Source organism: Dipodomys merriami, unplaced genomic scaffold, assembly GCF_024711535.1.
Source record: "Dipodomys merriami isolate MVZ:Mamm:240054 unplaced genomic scaffold, mDipMer1.0.p SCAF_92, whole genome shotgun sequence".
Lineage (NCBI taxonomy): Eukaryota > Metazoa > Chordata > Mammalia > Rodentia > Heteromyidae > Dipodomys > Dipodomys merriami.
The window spans coordinates 1,925,734-1,951,344 of NW_027206535.1; the positions used below are offsets into that span (position 1 = coordinate 1,925,734).

General features: G+C 43.5%; 1 protein-coding gene and 1 long non-coding RNA gene across 2 annotated transcripts; one reads left to right on the forward strand and one right to left on the reverse strand.

Annotated features, from left to right (window-relative positions):
* Nucleotides 1-8,296: 8,296 nt before the first annotated feature.
* LOC138821465 (uncharacterized) lies at nt 8,297-21,824 on the forward strand. Its single transcript, XR_011370159.1, has 3 exons — nt 8,297-8,456; nt 14,875-14,970; nt 21,443-21,824. It is a non-coding gene; the product is annotated as an uncharacterized lncRNA (long non-coding RNA).
* On the reverse strand, nt 12,160-24,965 carry S100a10 (S100 calcium binding protein A10). The gene is made up of 3 exons (XM_070013710.1): nt 24,850-24,965; nt 16,898-17,050; nt 12,160-12,563 (listed from the first exon to the last, which is right to left on the reverse strand). Exons 2-3 carry the CDS (start codon nt 17,027-17,029, stop codon nt 12,402-12,404), a joined length of 294 nt encoding a protein of 97 aa, XP_069869811.1. The 5' UTR covers nt 17,030-17,050; nt 24,850-24,965; the 3' UTR covers nt 12,160-12,401.
* Between the last annotated feature and the right edge of the window lie 646 nt (nt 24,966-25,611).

Consider the following 25,611-nt stretch of genomic DNA (forward strand, 5'->3'; position numbering starts at 1 on the left):
CAGTGGGTCTGATGCTATCTATCTCTTGGAAGATAGTGTCAGAGCTGGACTCAACTGTTGGAGAATCTGTTGTAGATTAGATGGTTGCTGTGACCAGAGATCATAGAAATATTCCAAACTAATTGTTGAGTGAAAGAATAAAAAAATCACTTGCGTTTGGTTTTCTTATCTCCAGACATACTCTGTCTCACATCTAGATGTAATAGATTCTCCCTGTATCTGCTACTTCTCAAAATGAACTTAGGATTCTTTTTATCCTTTAATTACTTTCTTGTTATTAAGCATTATTCATAGTAGGCTTCCTCTGCTTAAATAACTGATACTTTCTGTCTCTTGACTATTCCTTGATTGACAAAGTCATCAGACATTGAACATTTTTCTTAGATGCTTGAGTATCTAAGAAAGATGTAATAGCTTATTTTTTAGAAGTCCATTAATCTATTGATTTTTTTGTGTAAGAATAGTATTGTGGTTATGTTTAAAAAGAAGCACCTTTTTCCTTTAGAGGTACACACTGAAATATTTACAGACAAAAAGGCTTCTGAGATTAGTTGCAAAATAATCGAAGGAGGAGAGAAGATGGTAGGAAGTATAGGAGAAAGATGATTAGCTTTGAGTTCATAACTGTTGAAGGATAGTGGTATTTCCTTCATTAGCTTTATATAAAAATATGTATCACAATTTTAAATTATACTTAATTTAAAATGCACTTAATTTTGTATACTTTAGAAATTTTAGATAACAAAAGCAAAGACAAAAATATGTTAGCTGCTTCCAGCATGCTATAAATATTTATAAAGGAAAAAACTTAGGCACTTCCATTAAGAGTCTAATCTGGCTAGTAGATTTCAATGGTATTCTAGGTCTCTAGAAGTTAGGGGTGAGCTCAGGTCAGTATTCCTGAAAGATGATCCTGGCGAATGATTACAGTGTGCTTGTAGAGAGTGAGGAAGAAGATGCACACTGTTTGCTTGGGCTGTTATTGTAGGATCCTTATTCATGTGTACTCAAGGGGTTTGGTGCCCACATACTGCCTCTGGCCTGGGTGTTGGTACAGAGCAAGGACTTTCCACTGCAATGATTTGGATCAAATCTGTGGTCTTCAGACCTATAAAGTTTTAGAATATACAAGTGGAGTTTGAACTACTTTGGTCAAGGGAGTCTATAATGAATAAGCCAGACTATTCTGATAACATTGCCACCCATCTGCTTATTGTATGCATTTGGCATCTGGCAGGAAAATTCTGCTACTTGGCTTCTGCAGCCCCAGGACTACTCCTCGTATTCTCATTGAGGTCAGGAAGCTTATTTCAGCTGCAGTTGCCCCCTGGCATAGCTCACTTGTAGAACAATCATTAGAGTGCTTTTGAAGGATCATGATTTTTTATCACAATGTATTTCTCAAAGTCTCGGTGAAGGGAAATCTCTGGGAACACTTTAATCGAATCTATAGGCAACTTCTACACAATAAGGCCCCAAATATTCTCATTATCTTAAGACTGATTTCTTGGCTGAGTGTAGAGACACATGTCTGGAATCCAAGCAATGGAGAGAGTCTGAGGCAGATTGGGAGGGCCAGTCTGGGTTATATAGCACAACCTTGTCTCAAAAAGCAACTGGACATGGCTCACACCGGTAATCTTGGCCACTCAGATGGAAAGTTGGAGGATTGTGATTCAAAGCCTGGGGAAAAGTTCAGGAGATTCCATATCAACCAATAAAAACTGAGATGGGGGCGGAGGGGGGATTGGAGGAATGATTCAGTTGGTAGAGCTCTAGCCAGTGAGCAAAAGCATCAGGTAACAAATTGGAGTCCAAGTCCTGGACAAAAAAGAAAGAAAAGAAAAGAAAAACAATGATGGAACACACTTGTCCTTCTAGCTCTGAGGGAAATAAGAGATTTGCAGTCTGAACTTGCTGGGCTTAAGTCTGAAACCCTATTGGAAAAGTCACAAAAGCACAAGGCTGGGAGTGTGGCTTAAGTGATAGAGCATCTGCCTGTCAGGTACAAACCCTAGTACCACCAAAAACAAAATGAAGCGTGGAGTTCTTCCTCAACATTATAGGGAATAAATTCTTCCTAAATATTATTGCAGATGTTGTTGGCTTTTCAACCTGGTATATCCCAATATATCCTGGTATATCCAGGAAGCTGACTAATCAAATAAACAGGACTAAATCATGAAGAATCAGACATAAGCATTTAAATTTCAATTCATGATCTCATTTGTGTGTGTGTGTGTGTGTGTGTGTGCATGCGTGCGCACATGTGTGCATGCAAGCACACATGCTGATCCTAGGACTTGAACTCAGGGCCTAGGCACTGTCCCTGAGCTTCTTTGCTCAAGGCTAGTACTCTACCACCTGAATGACAGCTCTGCTTTTGGATTTTTGGTGGTTCATTGGAGATAAGATTCTTACAGTCTTTTTTGTCCAGGTTGGCTTTGAACTGTGGTCTGCAGATCTCAACTTCCCGAGTAGTTAGGATTATAAGCATAAACAATCAATGCCAGGTTTATCAGGCAGACTTAAAGTTTATCAGGCAAGATAAGAAAGCCATTGTTTTCTGATGCTTAAAAATCTCTGTTTTTGGTATAAGCATTGACATTTTAGTTGAAAAAAGTAATAAATATGCAATACTTCCAAAAGAGTTCCTTAATAAAACTAGCTTACCTATTTTTATCAGTTCTTGTAAAAGGCAAATGAAAAATGAAAAATTAAACTTTTAATCCATCTTCATTCATAAAATTGTTTAGTCTGAGCAAAACTTCTCTGTTGTGTTGCTTTCTTAGGAACTTGTTCTTATTAGCTGTTCCATCTGGATGTCTAATGTTTGGTTTGAACTTATGCATATATAAAACAGGATTGGCAGAAACAAGAAAATACTGTTTTCTCTCCCCAACTGAATTGAAATGAAATGCTCATGCATTTTCTAGTCACAAACTGCATTGAAAATAGAGGCCCTGAGGCATAATTTTGGCTTGGAAATGTATTATCTTCATCTGCTTGTTGGCTTCCACTAGCAACAAAAGAATGTTACCACTCAAGGTTCCCGCTGCATGACTCATAATTCCTTCTTGTTTATACATATATAATCCATTCATCACACTTTTGCTTGAATACCTCATCAGGCCCTGAAAACACAGTACAGACTTGGTCCCTGCACTTTTGGCATTAACAGTATAATAGGTAAGAGAGATGTAAAAGTAGGCAACCATAGTGCAATGTGAGAAGTGCGACTAATGCATGTACCAAGGAAAGTGGTGACTGAAAGGAGAAAATCGTTAAGTAGAGTTGGGAACTGGATTTAAAGAAAGAAAGAGAAAAAAAGGAAAGATGAGAGAGAGACTGAAGGATGCTGTAGGTATTCCCAGAAAAGTGGGAGGGAAGATATTTCAGGTGGTAACGTGACATGTGCAGGTTGTTGCGAGTATAGAATAAGGGAGGGTCTGGCAAGAGATTAAGTGGGAAAGATAGACAGGAGGCAGGCATGGTGGGCCAGCCTACAGGTCTTAGAGAGCCATCAAGGGGCTTTAAACAAAGCAGGTTTGAATTTAGAACACTTGTTTTGAAAGCACACTAATTAGTTGGAAGGGTTGGTGAGGAAGAGCAGGGAGAACTCAGAGGCAGAAGATCAACTAGAGCACAGAATATTGCCAAGATCCACCTGAGAGAGAGGCTAGCAGTATCCATCTTTAACTGTGTTCCTTTCACCGAACTACATAATGCTTTGTAGCGTTATTAATAAGGAATCTTAACTCTTACCAGATGGATTTGGTTTCCTGAAACGAAATCACATGTATGGCTGGGGGGCAGAGGTGGCAGCTTCCATGGGCAGAGCAGCTGCTGAGAAGCAGATGCCCTAATGGGAACTGACTGCATTACTCAGCCCCCACCTTACATCCCAGTGGGGCCTGTCATCAGTTCTTTGCAATGAAAGGGACAGGCCTACTGCAGGGCCAAGTAGATTAGGAATCAGATATGATGCTCTTTACCTCTCCTCTTGCTGACTGGAAGTCCCTGGTCACCATTGGAGGGAAAGCTTCCAGAGTTGTATTGCTTTTTTCCTCCTCCTCCTCCTCCTCCTCCTCCTCCTCCTCCTCCTCCTCCTCCTCCTCCTCCTCCTCCTCCTCCTCCTCCTCCTCCTCCTCCTCCTCCTCCTCCTCCTCCTCCTCCTCCTCCTCCTCCTCCTCCTCCTCCCCCTCCCCCTCCCCCTCCTCCCCCTCCCCCTCCTCCTCCTCCTCCTCCCCCTCCTCCCCCTCCCCCTCCTCCCCCTCCTCCTCCCCCTCTTCCTCCCCCTTTTCCTCCTGCTCCTCCTGCTCCTCCTGCTCCTCCTGCTCCTCCTGCTCCTCCTCCTCCTCCTCCTCCTCCTCCTTCTTCTTTTTCTTCCTCGTCTTTTGCAGTTAACCTACATCCTTTGTTATTAAACTTTGAGGATTTGCTGCTAACTTATGGAGAATAACTCTAGCTCAGTTCAAAAGTATGGATGATTTTTGACCTTGCTACAATCCATAAATCCAGGTGTTTTCTGTCATGTTTGTTGGAAACTGTTGCCATGATTTTTGAGTTGGAGGTATGTATTCCACAGTGACTCAGGTGGGGGCTGGAAGGAAGTTGACCATGGCATGCTCCTTTTCTAAGCTACACTTTCCTTGCTTGGGTAAGTTATGCTATCACTTGTTTTGAGATTGTGCGAGTGCTTTCCTTTTCACTCATGCAAAAAAGTTCTGTCACCTAATATGTGCTGTGCCTATTCATAAAGTTTTACATTGTTCCTGGAAATACGTTAGCTTTTTTCTGGTACAATATTGTACAAGAAAGAGCTAGTCTCTGCCCTCCTGAAAGTTAGAGTACTGGTGGAGGCAGAGAATTATGGAAAATTTTAGCAGATGTTATAAGTGGTTTGTTTGGGGGTAGAACAGGATATCTTTGAAGGAAGGTGGAAATAGCACAAAACCTGAACTGTAGAGATCAGGAAGTGACCGTTGTTTTCCTTTGCTGGAGACTGAACAGGGTTTTGTACATGTTGGGGTAAGTGCCTTACCAGTGAGCTGTACCACCAGCCAAGAAACGACATTTCAGCAATTGTAAAAAAAAATCTGAATAGCAGTCAGATGATGACTAGAGGATAGTGTTCTAGGAAGAGAAAGGTGTATCAAAGGTCTGGAGAAGAAAGAACATGAAAGGATCCTAAAAAGTCTGTGGACCTTGTAAATAGAGTGCAAACTGAGAAATGCAAAAGCTGATTTTGGAGAAGGAATCAGGATCTGATCATAAAAGGACTTGTGCAAGCTGCTGGTGGTTCCTCCCTGTAATCATAGCTACTCAGGAGGCTGAGCTCTGAGGATCACGACTCAGCTAGCCCAGGCAGGAAAGTTTGTGAAACTCTTGTTTCTAATTAATCACAGAAAAAGCTAGAAGTGGTGCAATGACTGAAGTACTAGCCTTGAGCCAAAGAGCTAAGGGACAGTGCTGAGGTCCCGAGTTCAAGCCCCAGGACTGGCAAAAAAAAAAAAGAAAAGAAAAGACTTGTCAGCTATGTTCAAGAGATTATCTTAGACTGATGTATCCCAAAACCAGAAACCAAGGGTTTGGAATTTATTTACTTATTTACATTTATATATTTTTGTTTGTTTGAGATAGGTCTCTTTATTTTGCTCATGCTGGCCTCAAACTTCCTGCGTCAAATCATCCTCTGGTGGATGATAAGGCCTCAACTTCACCAGTAGTTGGGACTGTGGGTGTGCTCCACTGTGCCTGGCTTGGGTAGTTTATTTATATTAGTTTATATTGAAAGGTGATACATGCAATGCTGAAGAAATGGAAAGCAAGCCAGAAAAGGGAAGAAAGCCCTTTAAAAATCCATTAGCCTCAGTTTTCCTACTAAGGCCCAGTCCCACTGGGGACCTCTGAGGGTTTGTGTAGAACAGGCCTCTGAGCTGTCATACTGGGTATGAGGATTGGAGGCATTGATCCCAAGCTCTCATCCCTCACTGGTTTGGAGTTGTTCCTAGGGTTAACTCCCTGGCAGTATTGGCCTGCCCTTGAACCCCTCAGAGAATGCCCTCACGCAACAGACACAGCAAGCCATCTGTGTAAGGCAACAGTGAATGGGCTATGTGGTTAGGGCACTGGCAACATCTTCAAATAATGAATGGAATCTATTGCAGCATTTTCAAAAGCTCAGTTTGGCCCATTTGAAATGGGATAAACAGAAGAATTCAAGCTATTTTTAATAGAATCTGCTCTGCGTTTTGTTGTTTGAAATAAAAAAATCTTGACAAGGTTAGCTTTCTCACTTGTGGAGAGGGGTGAGATAGGAAAATGATGAGTCGTCTATTCTGTGGTGAGTTGGAGGGGTCTTTGGCTCATGCAAGTGGCTTGTCACTGTACTCTTAATGATAGAATGGGGGTAGGGGCTGATGGTCAATGAGATTGCCCAGGGATATAGAGTCAAGGTGGGAAGAGGAAAGGGCCAAGTCAGTGTCCTTGAAAAAGATAACAGGGAGAACAAGCCTGAATTATGAAACAAGAACTCTTCCAAGAAGTTTGTGGCTCTGAATTTGAAAGAGTATTATTTTTTTCTTTTAATGACAGGCTTAGACATATACAAATCTGAGTGGGAAGAAGAATGACCTGGTGGAGGGAGCAATGAAAGGAAGATGCAGAAAGCCAGGAGAAGGTCAGAGGCAGAGCACAGGAACAGGGACTAACTTTAGAGGGGATCAGGGGGACTTGGCCATTTTAATAGGAGAAAAGCAAAAAGTGAGAGTGTAGGCCCTATATTATGTCATTGAATCCTAACTGAACTCTCTGAGGGTAGTTTTCCCTAACTGGCAGTAAAGACCCTGAAAAGTTAGATAACTTGCTCAAAGTCATACAGGAAAACCTAGGCCTGATCCAAGGTCAATGCTTGCCCAACTGGAATGCTAATTTGCCTGCAGTATTTTAAGTTCAATTTCTCCATAGGAAGGGAATGAAAAAATGGATAAAATGTAATTGAGTTCTTGCTTTATGACTTGATAAGCCAGAATGCAAAGAGCTTCTACCAGAACAAACATGCAGTGCCAGTTGGTAGACATCTAGAAAAAGAGCCTCTCTTTATTAATGTTTTACCAACTCAATGACAAAGAACTGACCTTTCTTCCTAAGTGAGACTTTACTAGAATAAATAACCTGGCCTTTGCTTCTGTGTGTGGCTGTGATGCACCAACATGTATATCTTATACAATTATCCTTCCCACACTCCTGTCATATAGATACTACTGTGTTTGTGTTACAGATGAGAAAACTGAAGCTTAAAGAGGTCATGTAATTTGCCCACGGCCTCAGAAGAGTAGGAAGCAGTTTGAACTAATGTCTTTCTGACTCCAAAGCTTTTGCTTTTTCAACAAAGCATTGTTTCTCTATAGCTTGGGGACAGGAAGGGACTTGTTATTTGGAGGATGAATTATGAGGCATTGTAATATCCCCTGGCTTCTAACCTGCTTCCCAGGATTTTGTCTTCTTCTTTCAACTCCTTGAACTTAAACTTAGAAAGAGTTTCAGGACTAATCATAGTAAATATTTATATAGTGCCACCCACTCTTGCAGGTGTAATGACTTAATCCTAGAGCAGCCTTGAGAGGTTCTAGTATTATCTCCATTTGCACAGGGGAAGATCAGGGCACAGAGAGGCCATGTTCCAGGATGCTCTTCCTGTAAGTATCCAAGTTGGGATCTGAGCCCAGAAAATCTGCCTCCTGAGTCTGGATCCTTAAATGATTATGCTGCTCATTGTCAGGCAAGGACTGTTGGTCTCTGATGAGGAGAATGAGTAGACTTGATTTCCAAATTGGACTTTCTGGCTTCTTCCGAATCCACTTAATAATTATTTGGTTAAAGGCAGACTTTGAATCCAGACTTATGTATGAATCACAACTCCACTATTTAAAAATGTTTATGGCCTTGGATAGACCTCTTCTTTGTTGCTCAGTTTCTTTATTGGAAATGTGAGGAAATAAGAACAATCAACACAAAGGGCTGCTGTAAAGATTAAATGAGAAAAGATAAGTTGAGAACTTAGTAGCCTATTTGGCCCACTCAATATGAGCAATAGCTAGGTATTGCTTCCCTCACCTTTTTTTCTTTCTCCTTTTTTTTCAAGACAGAATGTCACTATGTAGTTTAGTCTGGGCTCAAACTTGATCATTCCGCCCAGTCTTCTGACTGTTGGGCAGACAGGTGCACCCTACCACACCCAGGTCTTATTCTTATAAAATGTCCCAAAGTCCATAAGAGGAAGGATTGGAGCACAGATCTACTTGACTTCAGAGCTCCAGTACATAGCCCCTGTCCACGCTGTCCCCAGGATCCTCTGCTCATCTTCTTCCAGACTTTCCCGATGCCATCAATGGACCTGTCAATCCCTGTTCATTCAAGTGTCATTGGCCCCTCTTTGTTCCCATCCCACTGTGGTAAGGAGGTATCAACAGGACTTGATTGGGGGCTGGAGGCCAGTGGTATGATCCCTGACCCCACAATGTGGTCGACAGATCATAATAGGGAATGTGCAGTCTGTGTGCTAATGCCAGGGAAAGTGAGGATTTGGTTTAGAAAACTTGTATACTAGGACTCATTATAAATTATTACAGGAATGATTTTAGAAATCTGTCATGCCAATCTACAACCTCAATGGTTGTGTTTGCATAGATTTTTAAGGTTCATCTGATATTTCTATGTCCAGTCCATTTTATTGGTCCTTGAGTTCCATTAACTTTTTAAACCTTAAATATTTTTTTGGTACTGGGGTTTGAACTAAGGGCTTCAAGCTTGCTAGGCAGGTGCTTTACCAATGAGCCATGACTCTGTCCCTCTTTTTTTAACTATTCATTTTTGAGATAGGGTCTTGTTTCCTGTCCTGGTACATGCCTCAACTGAAGTCCTCCTGTTTTTCACTTTCCACCAATCTGCCTCTTATGACTAGTCTCATGCCACACACATGATCCTTTATTCTTGTGAGAGAATACTACATTTGTTATTCCGTTTACTGAAACAGCACTTTGAGACAGCTGTAGAATAAAAAGAAACAGTCTCTGTTTCAAATCTTGACGCAGTAAGTTCTGTGGGATGGTGGAGTTGTTTAAATCTTAGTTTGGTCATCTGTAAAGTGGATATTGTGATTGCTTAGAAGGGTTATTATAAGGACTAAGTAAGACAATGCTTAAGAAGTATCTCATATAGATCCTGACACATTATAGACTCTCAGTAAGTACACGTGCTTTTTGAAAGTATATTATGTAGGGCTTGGAAGGTGGCTCAGTGGCAGAGTGCTTGCCTTGCCCGCATGAGGACCTGGGTTCGATTCCTCAGCAGCACATAAGCAGAAAAAAACGGGAGTGGTACTGTGGCTCATGTGTAGAGTGTTAGCCTTGAGCTGAAGAGCTGAGAGACAGCGCCCAGGCCTAAAGTTCAGGCCCCATAACTGACAATAAAATAAAATAAATAAAATTGGAGAACTGTTATTATAAAAAAAAAGAAAGTATATTATGTAAAGTTGTATCTCCCAGGTTATGAAAGTAAAATTATTATAATCTGGATAACATAGTAGTGCATACAAAGAAAATTATAATAACTATCCTTTGGGTGGTGATTCTTAAGCCACAAAAAGTTTTGGAAAGTAAAGACAGCTGGATATACTTCCTTTTATTTCTTCTCTCTTTCTTCCCTCCCTTCTCCTCACCACCCCCCTCCCCCCCCTGCCGCCCGTGTGTGTGTGTGTGTGTGTGTGTGTGTATGTGTGTGTGTGTGTGTGTGTGTGTGTGTGTGTGTGTGTGTGTGTGTATGTGTGTGTTTTGCTATTACTGGTGCTTGAGCACAGGTCCTCATAGCCTTGCTTGACTTTTTTCACCCATGACTACAGCCATATCTCCAGTCTAGCTTTTTTTCCCTCCTAGTTAAACAGAGAAGAGTCTCATGGACTTTTCTTCTTGGGTTGGCTTTGAACTCCCATCTTCAAATCTCAGCCTCTTGAGTAGCTAGGATTGCAGGCATGAGCTACTGGTGCTCAAAAGACATTAAGGTTTTACTTGGGTAAAACCTTAAATTATGCTGCATCAATGGCTTTGTATTTGAATTTTTTTAAATTTAATTTAATTTTATTTGAGAACATACTGTACAGAGGGGCTACAATTACATGGGCAGGATAATGCATACATTTCTTACCAAGCATTGCAGCCTCCTCCTTGTATTTGAATTTTGTTTTTTATTCTTTCTTTCTCCCTCTCTCTGCCCCCTCTGTTTGTTTGTTTCTTTTCTTCCTTCCTTCCTTCCTTTCTTTCTTTCCTTCTCTCTCTCTCTCTCTCTCTCTCTCTCTCTCTCTCTCTCTCTCTCTCTCTCTCTCTCTCTCTCTCTCTCTCTCTCTCTCTCTCTCTCTCTCTCTCTCTCTCTGTTACTTTACTCTTTTTCTTATTGGCTGGCTAGTATTCTGCCACGTACCATGCCTCCAACCCCTTGATTACTTTAAGGCAATTCCTGGGATGAGAAATACTGGGGCAAAGAAAATACATTAGACTGGAAAAGTGGCTCATGCCTGTTAATTCCAGCTACTCAGGAGGTCTGAGTTCTAGGCAATAAGGCAGAAAGTTAATAAGACTATATTTTGAGCAATAGGCTTGGCATGGTTGCCCATGCCTCTCATCCCAGGTATGTGGGGGTTGTAAATAAGAGAATCAAAGTCTAGGCCATCCCTGCAAAATCATACCTTAATTGAAAAATAACTAAAACTGAGAAGAGCTGAGGCATTGCTCAAGTGGTAGAATGACTGTAGCAAACACAAAGCTTTGAGCTCAAACCCCATACCTAGAAACACTTATCCTTCCTCTCCTACTCAAAAAAAAAGAAGAAATTTACATTAAAGGATTTTGGTATACTTGCCTACTTTTGCCACCCTAAAGGTTGTATATATGACATTCTTAATGCAAGTGGGGTGCCCATTACATGTCACTTTTGCTGATCTCCATTGTGTTATTACTTAACTTCTGGTCTGCTTTATCTACTGTCTTTCAGTCTAGATTGTAATCTTCTTGAGCAGGTCCTATGGCTAGCTATCTGCTTCTCCCTACCTGCCACAAAACTGTGCTTTGTGTTAGTCATAGTAGTCCTTGTTAATATTTGCCAAACAACGGATTTTTAAATTCATGACTATCTCTGAGTGAAGAGTCAGAGGGAGTATTGAATAATCACCTTCAAATTGGTCAAACTGAGAATCAGGCTTACAGATTTGTTTCTCGGGTCTGTCAGAGAGATGGATTGAAAAGTATTAAATCACAGATGTTTGGGAGACTTGAACAAGGAATGGGTCCAAGAGAGAAAATGAGTTAAGTGTTCAGGGTCAGCTCTGCAGCATGTTTGCAATTGACTTTCTCTACTTCTGTCTGTTCTTCCTTCACAACTGGGTGGAGAGGGACAGAATCTGCTTTTACAACTCAGCCTTCTAGCAGAATGAGTGGAATTTTCCAGGCAGGTCCTCTTGTTGGCTCTTGGCATAATTGCAGCTTTGCCCTTTGGGAACCATTAGGCTGCAGCCCCAAAGCCTAGATGGCTGTTTCAGCAGGTCAGACTGTGGGAGCTGTGTATTTTTGTTGGCATAGAACCACAAAGGATTTCAAACTGTAATATCCCTTTTTATTATACTTGTAGTACTACATGCTCTGAGCTCCCTGATAAATGCTCTGAGTAAAAGAAAGGAAGATATCACACCCTTCCCCTCAGTACACATAGATGACATATACCCATCCCAAACAGTGATGAGTCCCTGGCAGTGGGCACCTTTCTGAATGCCAGGGTCTGGGGTAATCCTCTGAGAATAACACATTGCTTCAGAATTTTTCCGAATGAAAACACCCAGTGTGTGGATGAGTTGATGCTTTATTTCTGTTACTCCTGAAGCCCTCTACTATCCTCTAGAATAGTAGTTTTGTTTCTTCATATAGACATAGTTACAAGGGCAGGACACTTAGAAACGTTAGACCCTAAGCCTGAAAGGAAAGCGCTTTCCTATTTTGCTTGTTCTGTGTAGAGAACTGTGCTGTGTGCTGGCTGCCCAAGGGCAAGCTGACTCATCGTGATCTAGAGAAATCTGGAGTAGTTTGGAAGAAGCCACAAACATGCTATCTCAAATTTGGAATAAAAAAAAAGACTTTATTGTTAGGGGCAAGAGGATGCAAACAATATAAAAATGAAAAGCTTATTTGGCATTTAATTAACGTTCCTTGCTCTGCTTGTCAAATGGGAGTTGGATGCTATCTGTAATTTTTCCTAAAGGGTCCTCATCTGTCATAAAATCTTTTGTGGGTGGATCCCTTACATGACCCTTCAGGAGAACTCTTATGCAGTGGGCAGAAATAAGTGCTGGATTCTATCTACTTCTTTCCCTTCTGCTTCATGTGTACTACGAAGTAGTCATTGCATGCAATGGTGAGGCCTGCAATTAGTGAAAAGAAGCTCTGGAAGCCCACTTTGCCATCTCGGCACTGATCCAGGTCCTTCATTATTTTGTCCACAGCCAGAGGATCTTTTTGGTTCTAAAACAACAACAACAACAAAGAGCAAAGGTTAGAAAATACCAGTCAAGGGTTGTAACTCTGAACTTTATCTGCTTTATACTGGACAGTCAACCAAGCACATAATCTCACTATTATCTGGGCTCTTTTCTTAGGTAATCAGTGACCTTTATGGGCACCATCTAAACACATTTCAGTAATTTCATATTTAGATTTTGACCAAGAATGACTCTGCACTTACTGTTTTCTGTTCAAACTTACATTTTCTTAATATGTTTCTGATAGCATGGTCCAAGCCTTTAAAAGGAAACTTTTTGTGTATTTTGCCAGTCCTGGGGCTTGAACTCAGGGCCTGGGCTTTGTCCCTGAGCCTCTCTGTGCTCAGGACTAGTGCTCTACCACGTCAGTCATAACACCACTTCCAGCTTTTTCGGAGTAGCTTATTGGAGATAAAGAGTCTCATGGACTTTCTGGATTGGGCTGGCTCCAAACTCTAATCCTCAGATGTCAGCCTCCTGAGTAGCTAGGCTTACAGGTGTGAACCACCAGAGCCTGGCTTAAAATGAATTTTTTAATGAAAAAAAAAAGATAAAATTGTTTAGGGAGTTTTAGATCTTTGTCCTACTTATTTTGAGGATTTCATGATGAAGATGGAGAGATGGCTTTTTCTCTTTGGCACACTAGTGTGTCATAATATCATATTAGCCCTGTGACCTTGAGTAAGTCACATAGCTAATAATGTGACTTCATGTATCAACTATGAGTGAAGGCATTGGCTTGAATGTTGTCTCTGGAATTCTTTTTTTTTTTTTTGCTGGGATTGGGGCTTGAACTCAGGGCCTGAGCTCTGTCCCTGAGCCCCTCTGTGCTCAAGGCTAGTGCTCTACCACTTGAGCCACAGTGCTATTTTCGGCTTTTTCTGTTTATGTGGTACTGAGGAATCAAATGCAGGGCTTCATACATGTGGACAAGCACTGTACCACTAAGCCACATTCCCAGCATTGTCTCTGGAATTCTCTCCCCCACTTTTTGTTTGTGGGTGCTGGGGAATTGAACCCAGAGTCTGGCATATTCTAGGCAAGTGCCCTACCACTGATCTACACCCTAGTTCTACTTCCATTTTGAGTTGGTAAGTCTACATCTTTCTATAGTTGTCACTGGATGCTGTATATTAGACAAGAGTCAAAAGGAATATATGCAATGGAATCATGAACTCTCTAATGCCTTGCATGAATGTGTAGAGCAAGGATGGGCAGGCAAGATCCCTTTATCCTGTTTCTATAACAACTGGCTTGATCACTTTTTCACAAGGATGCTGGTTAGAAGTGTAGAAATTTGGTTACTTCTATAGATCATGCCATCAACCAGAAATAACCTCTAACTCATTAGAGGCTATTAAAAGGCCTACCTAAAGTATTTGTGAATTCCACTGACTATATGTACATTACTTCTATAGATCATGCCATCAACCAGAAATAACCTCTAACCCATTAGAGGCTATTAAAAGTATTTATGACCATATGTACGTGACTTAAGAACTGAATTTTAGCCGGGCGAGGGTGACTCACACCTGTAATCCTAGCTACTCAGGAGGCTGAGATCTGAGGATCGAGGTTCAAAGCCAGCCCAGACAGGAAAGTCTGTGAAACTCTTATATCTAATAAACTACTAGAAAACTGGAAGTAGTGCTGTAGCTCAAGTGGTAGAGCGCTCACTTTGAGCTGAAGAGCTAAGGGACAGCGCTCAGGCCCAGAGTTCAAGCCCCATGACCAACAATAACAACAGCAAAATAACTAAATTTTAAGTGCACTTAATATTTATGCACTCAGGAATCCCTTAAGGTAAAGCAGTTCCATTTCCTTCATGAGGAATGAAATCTTCTACCCTAAACAATCAACTAAAACCTGTTCTATGTAGCTAATTCTGGACTTGCCCCCAGCTTCCTGGCTGTGGTCGGAATGAGTGAAATTTGGATGACATAAGGGGTCTGCTTTAGAAACAAAATGCTCTGTTAATGCAGTGAGTGTGGGTGTGTCTGGAATTATGCCCTGGTTCCTGGAATAAATTATCCTGCCATGTTTAGCACTCTATATCACCTATTCCCTTTATGTTTCTCATGCCACAAAGCCTAGAGGAAGGGTCTACGACATATATGATGCTTATTCTGCCTCTAACTTTTAGCACAATTAACATGTGATAAATGCTGAGAACACTTTTGTCAGTGAGCTGCCTTAGCCTGAGCACATTTTGTCCTTACATTTTATGCTTGCATAGAAGGTTCATAAAATGAGAGTGATCTTGCAGATAATCATACGTGTCTCTCATTTTACAGAAAAGAAACTAGGTCACAGAGCTGAAGCAAATCTCCAGTGTTTGTGACACTAGAGCCAGATCTCCAGACTTTGGGTCCAGGGCCCTACAACAGCAGGTAACTGTATTTCAGCTCTTTTCTAGGATAGCATTGTGGTAGGACTGGAACTTGAAGAAAGGAGTTAGGCTATTTAACTGATATTGATGATGTGTACAAATAGTGTTCTGCAAAGCTCCATGTTTACTAGGTGTAGGAGTCAGGGATCTGACTAAAGGCAGATGACAAGAGGCAGGATCCAGGCTTTTTACCATGGCTTCCCTTCAGCCTTCAGGAGGTTAATAAGTTATCCATCACCCATATCCTTTCAAATGACTACAGTTATAGCATGGAGAGATAGAAGATGGGCTTGTATTTTAATCTGAAATGTTTTGCCTTGCACGATCATGAAATGTAACAAGCTCCTCTTGATGGCTTACAAAGTTATAGGGCAATGGTGCCTTGTCACTTAATGTCCTTCGTAATATACCTGGACTGGCTAAAAAGTTGTCTTTGGGTGTTGCTTCATCTGTCAAGGTGATACATAAACCAGACTCTGCTCCTGTGCTCAGTAGGATTTTCAGTGTGAAAAGCAGTTATTTCTGCACTAATACTCGGCCTATTCAGCAGATGATTGACACCATTCTTTTATGGACTAGAATTGGAGAGAAAGAATTTGAGGGGCCAAGCACAATGGTGCACACCTATAATTCCAGCTACTTGGGAGTTAGAGATTGGGAAGATCAAGATTCTAGGATAGTCTAGGGAAAAAAGTTAGTGAGACCTTCATCTCAACTAACAAATTTGGTATAATGGCACATATGTCATCCTCAGTATTCATTAAGCATAGATAGGATGGTCATAATCAAAGGCCAGCCTTGATTGAAAATGTGAGACTATCTAAAAAATAACTAAAGTAGGGGCTGGGAAGGTGGCTCAGTGGCAGAGCGCTTGCCTTGCATGCCTGAGGCCCTGGGTTCGATTCCTTAGCACCACATAAGCAAAAAGAAAAAAGCCGGAAGTGGCGCTGTGGCTCAAGTGGTAGAGCACTAGCCTTGAGCTGAAGAGCTGAGGGACAGCGCCCAGGCCCAGAGTTCAGGCCCCTCAACCGGACCCACCCCAAAAAAATAACTAAAGTAAAAAAAGGGCCTAGCCATTCCCTGGCTGAGTGCTCCCTCTGGAAAAGCCTTCTTTCCAATGTTGCAATGGATGCGCATACAACTCAAGATAGAGTTTTCTAATACTTCATGTAGTGGTTATTTGCATATAAGTTGTACTTTATCTGCAGATCATAAACTCCTTGAGCTTAGGGGCTGTGTCTTCTTCACTGTTTCCCATGCAATACCTTACACAAAGTAGGTACCCAATACTTTTAATAAATAAATAGACAAAACACCTTTCTAGTAGTGGCCTCCACAGGGAAAAGATAAAATAACATGGGGAAGAAAGTACAGGGGTGTAGGTGTGTGTGTGTGTGTGTGTGTGTGTGTGTGTGTGTGTGTGTGTGTGTGTGTGTGTGTGTGTGTGTGTGTGTGTGTGTGTGTGTGTGTGTGTGTGTGTGTGTGTGTGTGTGTGTGTGTGTGTGTGTGTGTGTGTGTGTGTTCTCAGATCTCAGCCTCCTGAGTATTTAGGATTACAGGAATGAGCCCCCAAGTTCTCTCTCTCTCTCTCTCTCTCTCTCTGTCTCTCTCTCTCTCTCTCTCTTTCTCTCTCTGTCCTTCCCTCCCTCTCTCCCTCCACCCCCTCTCTGTATACTAGGGCTTGAACTCAGGGCCTGGGCAGTCCTTAGCTTTTTAGCTCATAGCCAGCACTCTACCACTTGAGCCACTTCTGCCTTTTTGGTGGTTAATTGGAAATAATAGTCTCAAAATTTTCATTCCTGGGCTGGGTTCAAGCTGTGATCCTTAGATCTTAGCCTCTCAAATAGGCTTATAGGTGTGAGCCACTGGTACCTGGCTGAAAGTACTAATTTTTATATCTAGTTCTTTCTGAGAGTTGTAATACTTACTTCCAAGAATCCAGGGAACTCCTTATCCATGAGCACCCTCAGGTCTTCCTTTACTAAGTAGCCTTTATCCCCTGCATATTTGTGAAATGTAAACATGATGGTTTCCATGGCGTGTTCCATTTGAGATGGCATCTTGGCAAGGTCTGTTGAAATCTGTTAAAGGGCATGAAGAAATGGGTTACATTAACTTTTTTTTTTTTTTTTTACCTTTTTGGTGTTGGTCCTGGGGCTTGAACTCAGAGCCTGGGTGCTGCTCCTGAGCTTTTTTGCTCAAGGCTAGTGCTCTCACATTTGAGCCAAAGCTCCACTTTCAGTTTTTTTGGTGCTGAATTGGTGATAAGAGTTCATGGACTTACCTAACTGGGTGGGCTTTGAACTATGATCCTCAGCTCTAAGCTTGCTGAGTAGCTAGGACTGCAGGCATAAGCCATTGGTGCTTGGCAACCTTTAAGCCACATTTACTGTCAGTCTTTAAAGAATAATTGAAAGAATTGTGAGTATATCACCCATTTATTCCTTTCCAGCTATAAAATTCAATGAATCTAAGGACAAAGTGATCTCTGTTTTGGAGGTCTCTTGCTTATGAAATAGGCATTTCAAGTCTTAGAGTTTTATTAAAAAGCTTATCTGGTTGCCAGCTAAATTTTCATAAACCACCTAATAAAGAATAAAAAGGCCAGGCGACGGTGTCTCACACCTGTAATCCTAGCTACCAAGGAGGCTGAGATCTGAGGATCACAGTTCAAAGCCAGCCACAGCAGGAAAGTCCTTGAGACTCTTATCTCCAAGAAGCCACCAGAAAACTGGAAGTGGTGCTGTGGCTCAAGTGGTAGAGTGCTAGCCTTGATCTGAAGAACTAAGGGACAGCACCCAGGCCCAGAGTTCAAGCCCATTACCAAAAAAAAAAAAAAAAAAAAAGAATAAAAACTAACCATTTGGAAAAGCAATATCAATGTTTTTCTTTCTTTCTTTTTTTTTTTTTTTTTGTCGGTCGTGGGGCTTGAACTCTGGGCCTGGGCGCTGTCCCTCAGCTCTTCAGCTCAAGGCGAGCGCTCTACCACTTGAGCTACAGCGCCACTTCCGGTTTTCTGGTGGTTTATTGGAGATAGGAGTCTCACGGTCTCTCCTGCCCGGGCTGGCTTTGAACCGCGATCCTCAGATCTCAGCCTCCTGAGTAGCTAGGATTACAGGCGTGAGCCACCAGCGCCCGGCTCTTTCTTTTTTTTGTCAGTCATGGGGCTTGAACTCTGGGCTTGGGAGCTGTCCCTCTACCACTTGAGCCACAGCACCACTTCCGGTTTTCTAGTGGTTTTCTGGAGATAAGAGTCTCATGGGCTTTCCTGCCCCAATGGCATTGTGGCTCAAGCAGTAGAGCCCTCGCCTTGAGCTGAAGAGGGCAAGAACAGCGCCTAAGCCCAGAGTTCAATCCCCATGACCAACAAAAAAAAAAAATTTTTTTTTCTTTAAACTGATAAAGTAGCTGGGTACCACTGGCTCACACCTATATTCCTAGCTACTCAGGAGGCTGAGATCTGAGGATCTCCGTTCAAAGCCAGCCTGGGCAGGAAAGTCCTTGAGACTCTTATTTCCAATAAATCACCAGAAAACTGGAAGTAGAGTTGTGGCTGAAGTGGCAGGGTGCTCTCCTAGAACTGAGGAACAGTGTCTAGGCTCAGAGTTCAAGCCCCACAACTGACAAAACAAACAAACAAAAATAAACTGACAAAGTACTTATTGAAAAAAGATTTATCTTTTTATTTCTCTTGGTACTGACCAATGAAACTTTAAAAATATGGCTGAACAACCCACACAGTCAAGCCTGGCTAATATGAAAAATTTAACCTTCTATGCTTAACTTTGTACCTGGTTCAGTATAATATTAGCATTTAGAAAGCTGCTTGAAGATGAATTTGTCTGCTGGATACTCTTTACTAAAGCCAAAGCACTGAACTTGTATCTATTGCAATAAAGACATTTGCATCCTAGTAGTAAAATGCAGCTGCCCTGCCTGAGTTCATGTGTTCCAATGTTTATTGTCTAAAAGTTTAGTCTATCTGAAGTCATTTGGGGGTCTAACACATTCTTGGCAAAAGCTACTTTCAGAGTCTGAGACATAGTGACAGAACAAGAGGGTTTTTTTGGTCAAGGAGAATTTATAAGAAAGGAAACATGTGAGATCACTGTATTCAGGTACAATGAGCTGGAGGCTTATGGCTCATCAAGACACAGTGCCTGGTACTTAATTGGAGCTCAGTGGATTCTGAGTTAGTTGGAAGACATGTTTTGGCCAGAACAGAGGAGCTTTGAGAAACATTATCTAAAATCACTATTGTTTAGGAAACAGTGAACTTAGTCAAAGTTTGGAATATATCATTTTACACACCACACACACACACACACACACACACACACACACACACACACACCACAGAGCTATGAAGCTATGAGCATAGGTGGAAGGAAATGCTGGCAATTCTGCTGAAAAGTACTTGGGCTTGGGACATGCTTAGTTCTGGTTACTGCTGTTGACAGATGCCTGTTCAACATAGATCTTTAGATGCTATCGTTTACAGAGGGAACCGTGGAGTGATAAACGCCAGGGTTGAACAACTGTATTTAAAAATTACAAATTATACCCCTTAATCTCCAGAAAAGTACTAGAACCTTCATGCCAAAGAAGATTACTTTAGAGAACACTATAAACCAGAATCTAGCATGATTCATCTGCAAGGCAGTTTGTCTTGGAGACAGAAGAAAATTCATGTTTAAAGTTCTGGTGTGAGATAAATTCCAGGGGAGCCACACCCCATTTGCTGTCTTCCTACACAGGGAAGATCCATCCCGCACCCTACAAGGGTTTCCCGTGGTGTGGGCTTGAGTGAGTTGGCCTTGTATAGCTGATCTGAAAGCCCAGGAATGAGTCACCTATAGGAGGACATAGGATCCTACCTCAGCACTTAAATAATTCAGGAAAGGAGTCAGACACCACAGAGATTTAAAAATAATGTGTCCACGCTGGCACTGGTGGCTCTTGTCTGTAATCCTTGCTACTCAGGAGGCTGAGATCTGAGGACACAGTTTGAAGCTAGCCTGGGCAGGAAAGATTGTGAGACTCTTATCTCCAATTAACCACCCAAAAGCCAGAAGTGGAGTTGTGGCTCAAAGGGTAGAGCACTAGTCTTGAGCAAAAAAACTCAGAGACAGCCTCCAAGCCCAGAGTTTGAGCCCCAGAACCGGTACAAAAAAAACTTGTGTTGGGAGCTCGGAGCCACACACTTCCCAGCCTGTCCCACAATTCCCAGATATTAGAACTGGGATATCTAGCTTTCATCACAGGATGGAACAGAGTCCAGAGAGTGTACTGTATGGTCAAGGAAGAAAGGGTTTGTAGTAGGATAATGATTCCCCCCAATAGAAAATAGGTAAATTTAGGACCTACTAAGACATACGAGTTGTAGGCTGAGGAAATCAGGTGATGCTCCAATGTTTTCTTCAGTCTCTGCTTTGAAGCGAGGTGCTTTAGTGCTCTGGCTTTAGTACACTGGCTATGTGATGGGGTTTTCTTCCACAAAGCTATGTTCCTATCAGAGGTCCTCTCTCTCTACCTCCTTCCAGCTGCTGTATTCAGTAAACAGATGACAAGCACAACTCCCTGGCTGGTCAGGTTTAGCAGTGGGAGGATGCAGAGAAGGGACTAACTAGAAGTGAAACTAGTTTTGAAAATCAGAGGCGACCAGAGGGTCTGATCCGCAACCGATGTACTGACCAGGGCTACAAGCAAAGAAGTGTGTTTTGACCCAGCCACACACTGGTTTTTAAGTAAGAAGGAAAAGAGGGAAACGTGATTTAACTGTTCTCTTGGCTGCATGAATCAAGAGTCTCTTCCAGGGCTGGACGGGGTGGTGATGGGGGTTGTGCCTGCTGGGTAAATGGTTCCTCAGTTCCTTGGGTGGGGCTTGACAAACAGGCTGACAGCAGCTCTGACAGTTGGTCACTAAAGCCGAAGTTCTTCACGAACTTGAAGCTGGCATCTCACCCACGAATGGCTCCACAAGCCACACGCCAGCAGGGGTGTGTCTCCTACTTCCTCATTGGATACACTTTGGCAGAGGACCTTGGAACTCAGTCTGGGAGGCAACAATGTCTTTTCAGTGTTTGGATAACCTACTCCTGTACCAGGAACACTCAAATTATTTTTAATTGTTCACCACTCTTGAGCACTTCTTGGTCAAGAACCATGAAAAATTTTGCCTTTATCCAGAGGTAAATATCCACTAAATAAATGAGTCAGTTTATGAGTCAAACTGTTGCCTTGGCAGTAGCTAATGTGATTATCCAAAGGAGGCTGAAAAATCCTGTAGCTCAGAGCTCAGCAGGAAGGATGGGAAGGGGCCCCAACAAGGTTCCCCAAAGAACAAACAGGACAGCACAGTTCAGACTCAAAGGAAAAAAAAATACGTCCTGCTAAACAGGTCTGGTCAGACTGACTGCTTTTCTCTGCTGTAGATTTCTCATTCATCCTACCTCTCATTCCTTCTCCTCTAGCTCTGCAGTTTCACTGCTGACTCCACAGAATGTGAGACTGATCACTTCTGTGGACCTGCTGCCCACTCATCTGCCACTGAATCATTTGATTCTGACGCTGCATGCCCTCGACTTGTTTTCCTGCGCAATGGATCTTAGTACTGCAGGCTCAGAAGTCCTGTGAAGTTTTGTTTTGTTTTGCTTTTTTTTTAAACAGAAAACAATTCTGTACTCCACAAATTCTTTCTGTGTTAGAAATTCATTTTTTTTGGTACTTCTACTTTGTATGTCCCAACTAAAGAGTTTTGGTGTGGGGCACAAGGGATTCCTTCCTTTCTATGGTGGTGCTTGCCTTTGAAAAGTTCACCAGCTAATGGAATACAGCTTAAAAGTCTGTCTTCAATTCTTGCTATTTGAGTTTCTGTTCATAGAGTCTGCTTTATGGAAGGGGAAGAATGAAACTGATAATAATATCATCTTGATTGTCTTTGGCTGGGAAGCTGAAGTCCCTCTTAGGAAAGTGTTTATTTGTGAGCAGTCCCAACTGTTTGCTCTGGGCCTGTGCCTAGATCCAGGCCATAATTTACAAGAAGATACTTATAAGGAACAAGAGTTCTGATTTACTTTGTTCCTCTGTATCATGTCCATACCTTAGTTTTCTGACAGCCACACAGAAATAATTGTCAGGGTGTCAGTAAAAATAAACATGCTATTTAAAATACGTTTGAAGCCCAGTGCCGGTGGCTCCCACCTGTAATCCTAGCTACTCAGGAGGCCAAGATCTGAGGATTACAGTTCAAAGCCAGCCCAAGCAGGGTCTATGAGACCATTATCTCCAATCAATCACAGAAAAAGCCAGAAGTGGCACTTTGGCTCAAGTGGTAGAGTGTTAGCCTTGAGTACAAGGAACCCAGGGACAGTGTCCAGGCCCAGAGTTCAAGCCCCAGGACTAGCACAACAACAAAAACAAAAACAAACAACCAAATAAAAAACCACCCCAAAATATGTTTGAAGTTTTCTTCCTTCTGTTTCAGGGATTTTGAAAAATAATTTTTACCTCTTGAGAATTTAACACAGAAGATATTATTGAGTGATTCCTAAAAGGAATTCAGAAAAAAGAATTGAGGTAATAGATTGGGATCCAGGCTTTCTTTCACCAAACAAAACTTGCCCTCTACATAATTGGTTAGCAAAAGAAAGTTTCAGGTGCAACTCAACAGAAAGAAAGAGCTCACAAATCTCCTCTAAACCCACAAAATACATTCAATTTCTTTCTTTGAAATATTGTTAGGCCTCAATCAGCCAATGCTATTAAATCAGCAACTGCTATTAAATCTTTTGGTTGGATGAGTGTGTGTTATTTATTGAAAAGCTAAAAGTCTTGACAACTGTTAAAAATAAATAAAGTCAGGCTGGGAAGGTGGCTCAGTGGTAGAATGCTTGCCTTGCATGCATGAAGCACTGGGTTCCATTCCTCAGCAACACGTAGGCAGAAAAAGCCCGAAGTGGCACTGTGTTTCCCTCTGCTTTATGCTTTAGAAGATTGGACTGTTGTCCAATGGCATTCCAACAGGGTAATACCCTAAAAAGTCACTTTTTTTTTTGAGCTCTCAGTGGAAAGCAGGAGATGCCCAGACTTAGTTCCAACCAGCACAGGATCCGCTCAGACTGGGATGGCTGCTCAGAGACTGGCCAGAGGCCAGTCTAATGTTTCCAGGAAAAGCAAGCATCACCTAGAAATTAAGGTGAGCCCAAACAATCATTCTATGCCCAACAGACCTAGAAAACCAACCAACCAACCAACAAAACCCCAAATGCCAGATCAAGGATCACCATGAAGAACCTATCCTCTCGCTGTCAAGGAACGCTCATGCCACTTAGAAGGAATGATTGAATAGAAATTGGCCAGGAATCTGTAGGGGCATGGATGATAAGAACATTTCAAGCAAGTTATATGAACTCATTCCTGCCACAACTTGGCTATTATCGTTATCTTTTGCAATATGCTGAAACACTTGGGAGGCAAAGATCACTGAGAGGGTGTTTCCATGAGCCTGGCCTCACCTAAAGTGCAGAATATAAAAAATTCATTCCTGGAGGCTGTAAGTGGAGTTTTGGAGTTGGGGAATAGGACTGAGAGTAGGGAGAGGACCTGTGCATTATGAGGTGAACCTCATAATGGGAAAAACTACAGCCCCAGTAAAGCTGAGGCCTGCTGCTAGAGGACACATGAGCCAGTAACCTGGCCATAACTGAGCAGCGGTCTTGCCAGTGGCCTGCCAATTTAATTATTCTCCCTGGCAGCTCAGTCAAAAAACCTCTCCTTCAGGTTGGTGGCAAATCCTAGTGTGACTCACTTCCTCTTGGAAAATGCCTTCTAAGATGGCACAGTTCCTCTTTTCCTTCAGTGAGTGTTGGGTCCAAACCATCCACAGTAGATCAGCAACCAACAGGACCACACCCACATGGTCGTCCAGCTGAGTCACAGGCCTCTCAGATCACCACACCAGGAGAATCCCAGAGCCCTTTGTGCTAACCCCACCCTGCAGAATGCTTCCAGCTCCTCCAGTGAGGGAAGGGTTGGGGGGGGGGGAACCAACGGGAGGTGGGTTTAATGTGTTCCAGAACCGGGCTTCCAGCTCTGCTTTGCTGGCTCTAGTTGTTTGGCATTAATCACAGCCCCTCCCCAGCATGATAGGGCTCCTGGTTTCAGTTAGCAGAGGGCCATAGAGAGCACCATTCCTTTCTGCCCAAGCTCCGATTGTGAACGGGGTACCAAGGGAATCTCTCTCAGTCCATCAGGCCAAAGTCATCAGGGATTGGAAGATCCTTCCCCGTGCTTCCCAAACCCGCGCTTTCCCATCTCGCTCTAGTTCCCCTTATTTAAGCAAGAAGCAATCTCTTACAGTAGAGAAATCACTTCACATACCCCAACCCCACCAAGCACTGCTTTATAACAACAAACTAAAGGCGGCCTCGGTGGCAAAAGCTTTCCAGACTAGCGGACCAACAAACACCAGGAAGCCGGACCTGCAGCGCAGGCTGGGGCGCGGGCCCCGGGGGGTCCCACTCAGTGACAATCCTCCACTAGCCGCCAAGTCCGAAAGGCGGGAGCCCAGAACTGCGAGGCGAGGGAGGAGATTAGAGGTCCGGTGGCACCAAGTCCGAAGATTCAGAGTAAAGGACCAGAGCCCGCGCCCCTCCCGTCTGCGCCTGGGCTGGGGGAAGCGCCTGGCCCGAGGATGGCCCCCGGGGCCCGCACAGCGGACTCCCCCGGCCCTGGCCCCGGGGCCGCCAGGGGTAACCCCGCTAACCCCGGCCCCGTGGGGCTGTCGCAGCGGGGTGCGGGGTGTCTGAAGGGTGGGATCCGGGGCTGGGGACTGGGAGTGGGCGGGAGGGGGGGCGCTAGGAGCCGGGGCAGAACTCACCTTATCCCCCCGGGGGGCGCGGCGCAGGCTGGGCAAGCTGGGACGCGGGAGGTGAGGGGAGCTCTGCGGCTGGGCGCCTTTGTACGTGGGTCGGGTGGGGAGAGGGCGGAGGCTTGGGGCTGCGGAGCAGGAGGAGCCTGGGCCGGCTGCCCGGGCTGCGGCTCTCCCCTCCTCCTCCTCCCCTTCCTGCTGCCCCCCACCCCCACCCCGAGACACCCGCGCGCGCGCACACACACCCGTGCCCACGCCCTCCTCCCGCCTCGCTCTGGAGACCAGCACTGTCCCACCCCACCCAGCCCTCCGGAGAGCCTTCGTGTAAACTTTCTGAGTGTGAAAGCGCGTACTCGGATGTCCCCACCCAGGGCCCTGCCCTTCCTCTCGGGTTTGCTTTTACTACGAAGTGGCGAGTGTGGGACTCACAGAATCCCGCCGTGCTGCGGGTGGGGCGCGCAGGCCAGAGGCCCACAGCGGCTCTTCTGCAACCTATTGGTCTAGTTGACCCGACCCTGAGGACCACGTGGACGCCTAGCCACCTCCTCCAGGCACCGAGACTGGGGGGGGGGTCCCCGAGGACACCCGCTCCTGGCCTGGGCATAAGTCTTGCAGAGAACGGAGTCCGCACCTACTCGGTCTTAAGTTCAATTCCAGTGAATGTCCTTAAAACCTGTTTCTAAACCTCCTCCTCTATAACGGCGCTGCTTGGCCCTAAAAGCCCTTTCTGGAAGGTATTTGGAGAAAAGTGTTTCTTCTAGACGGTCATAT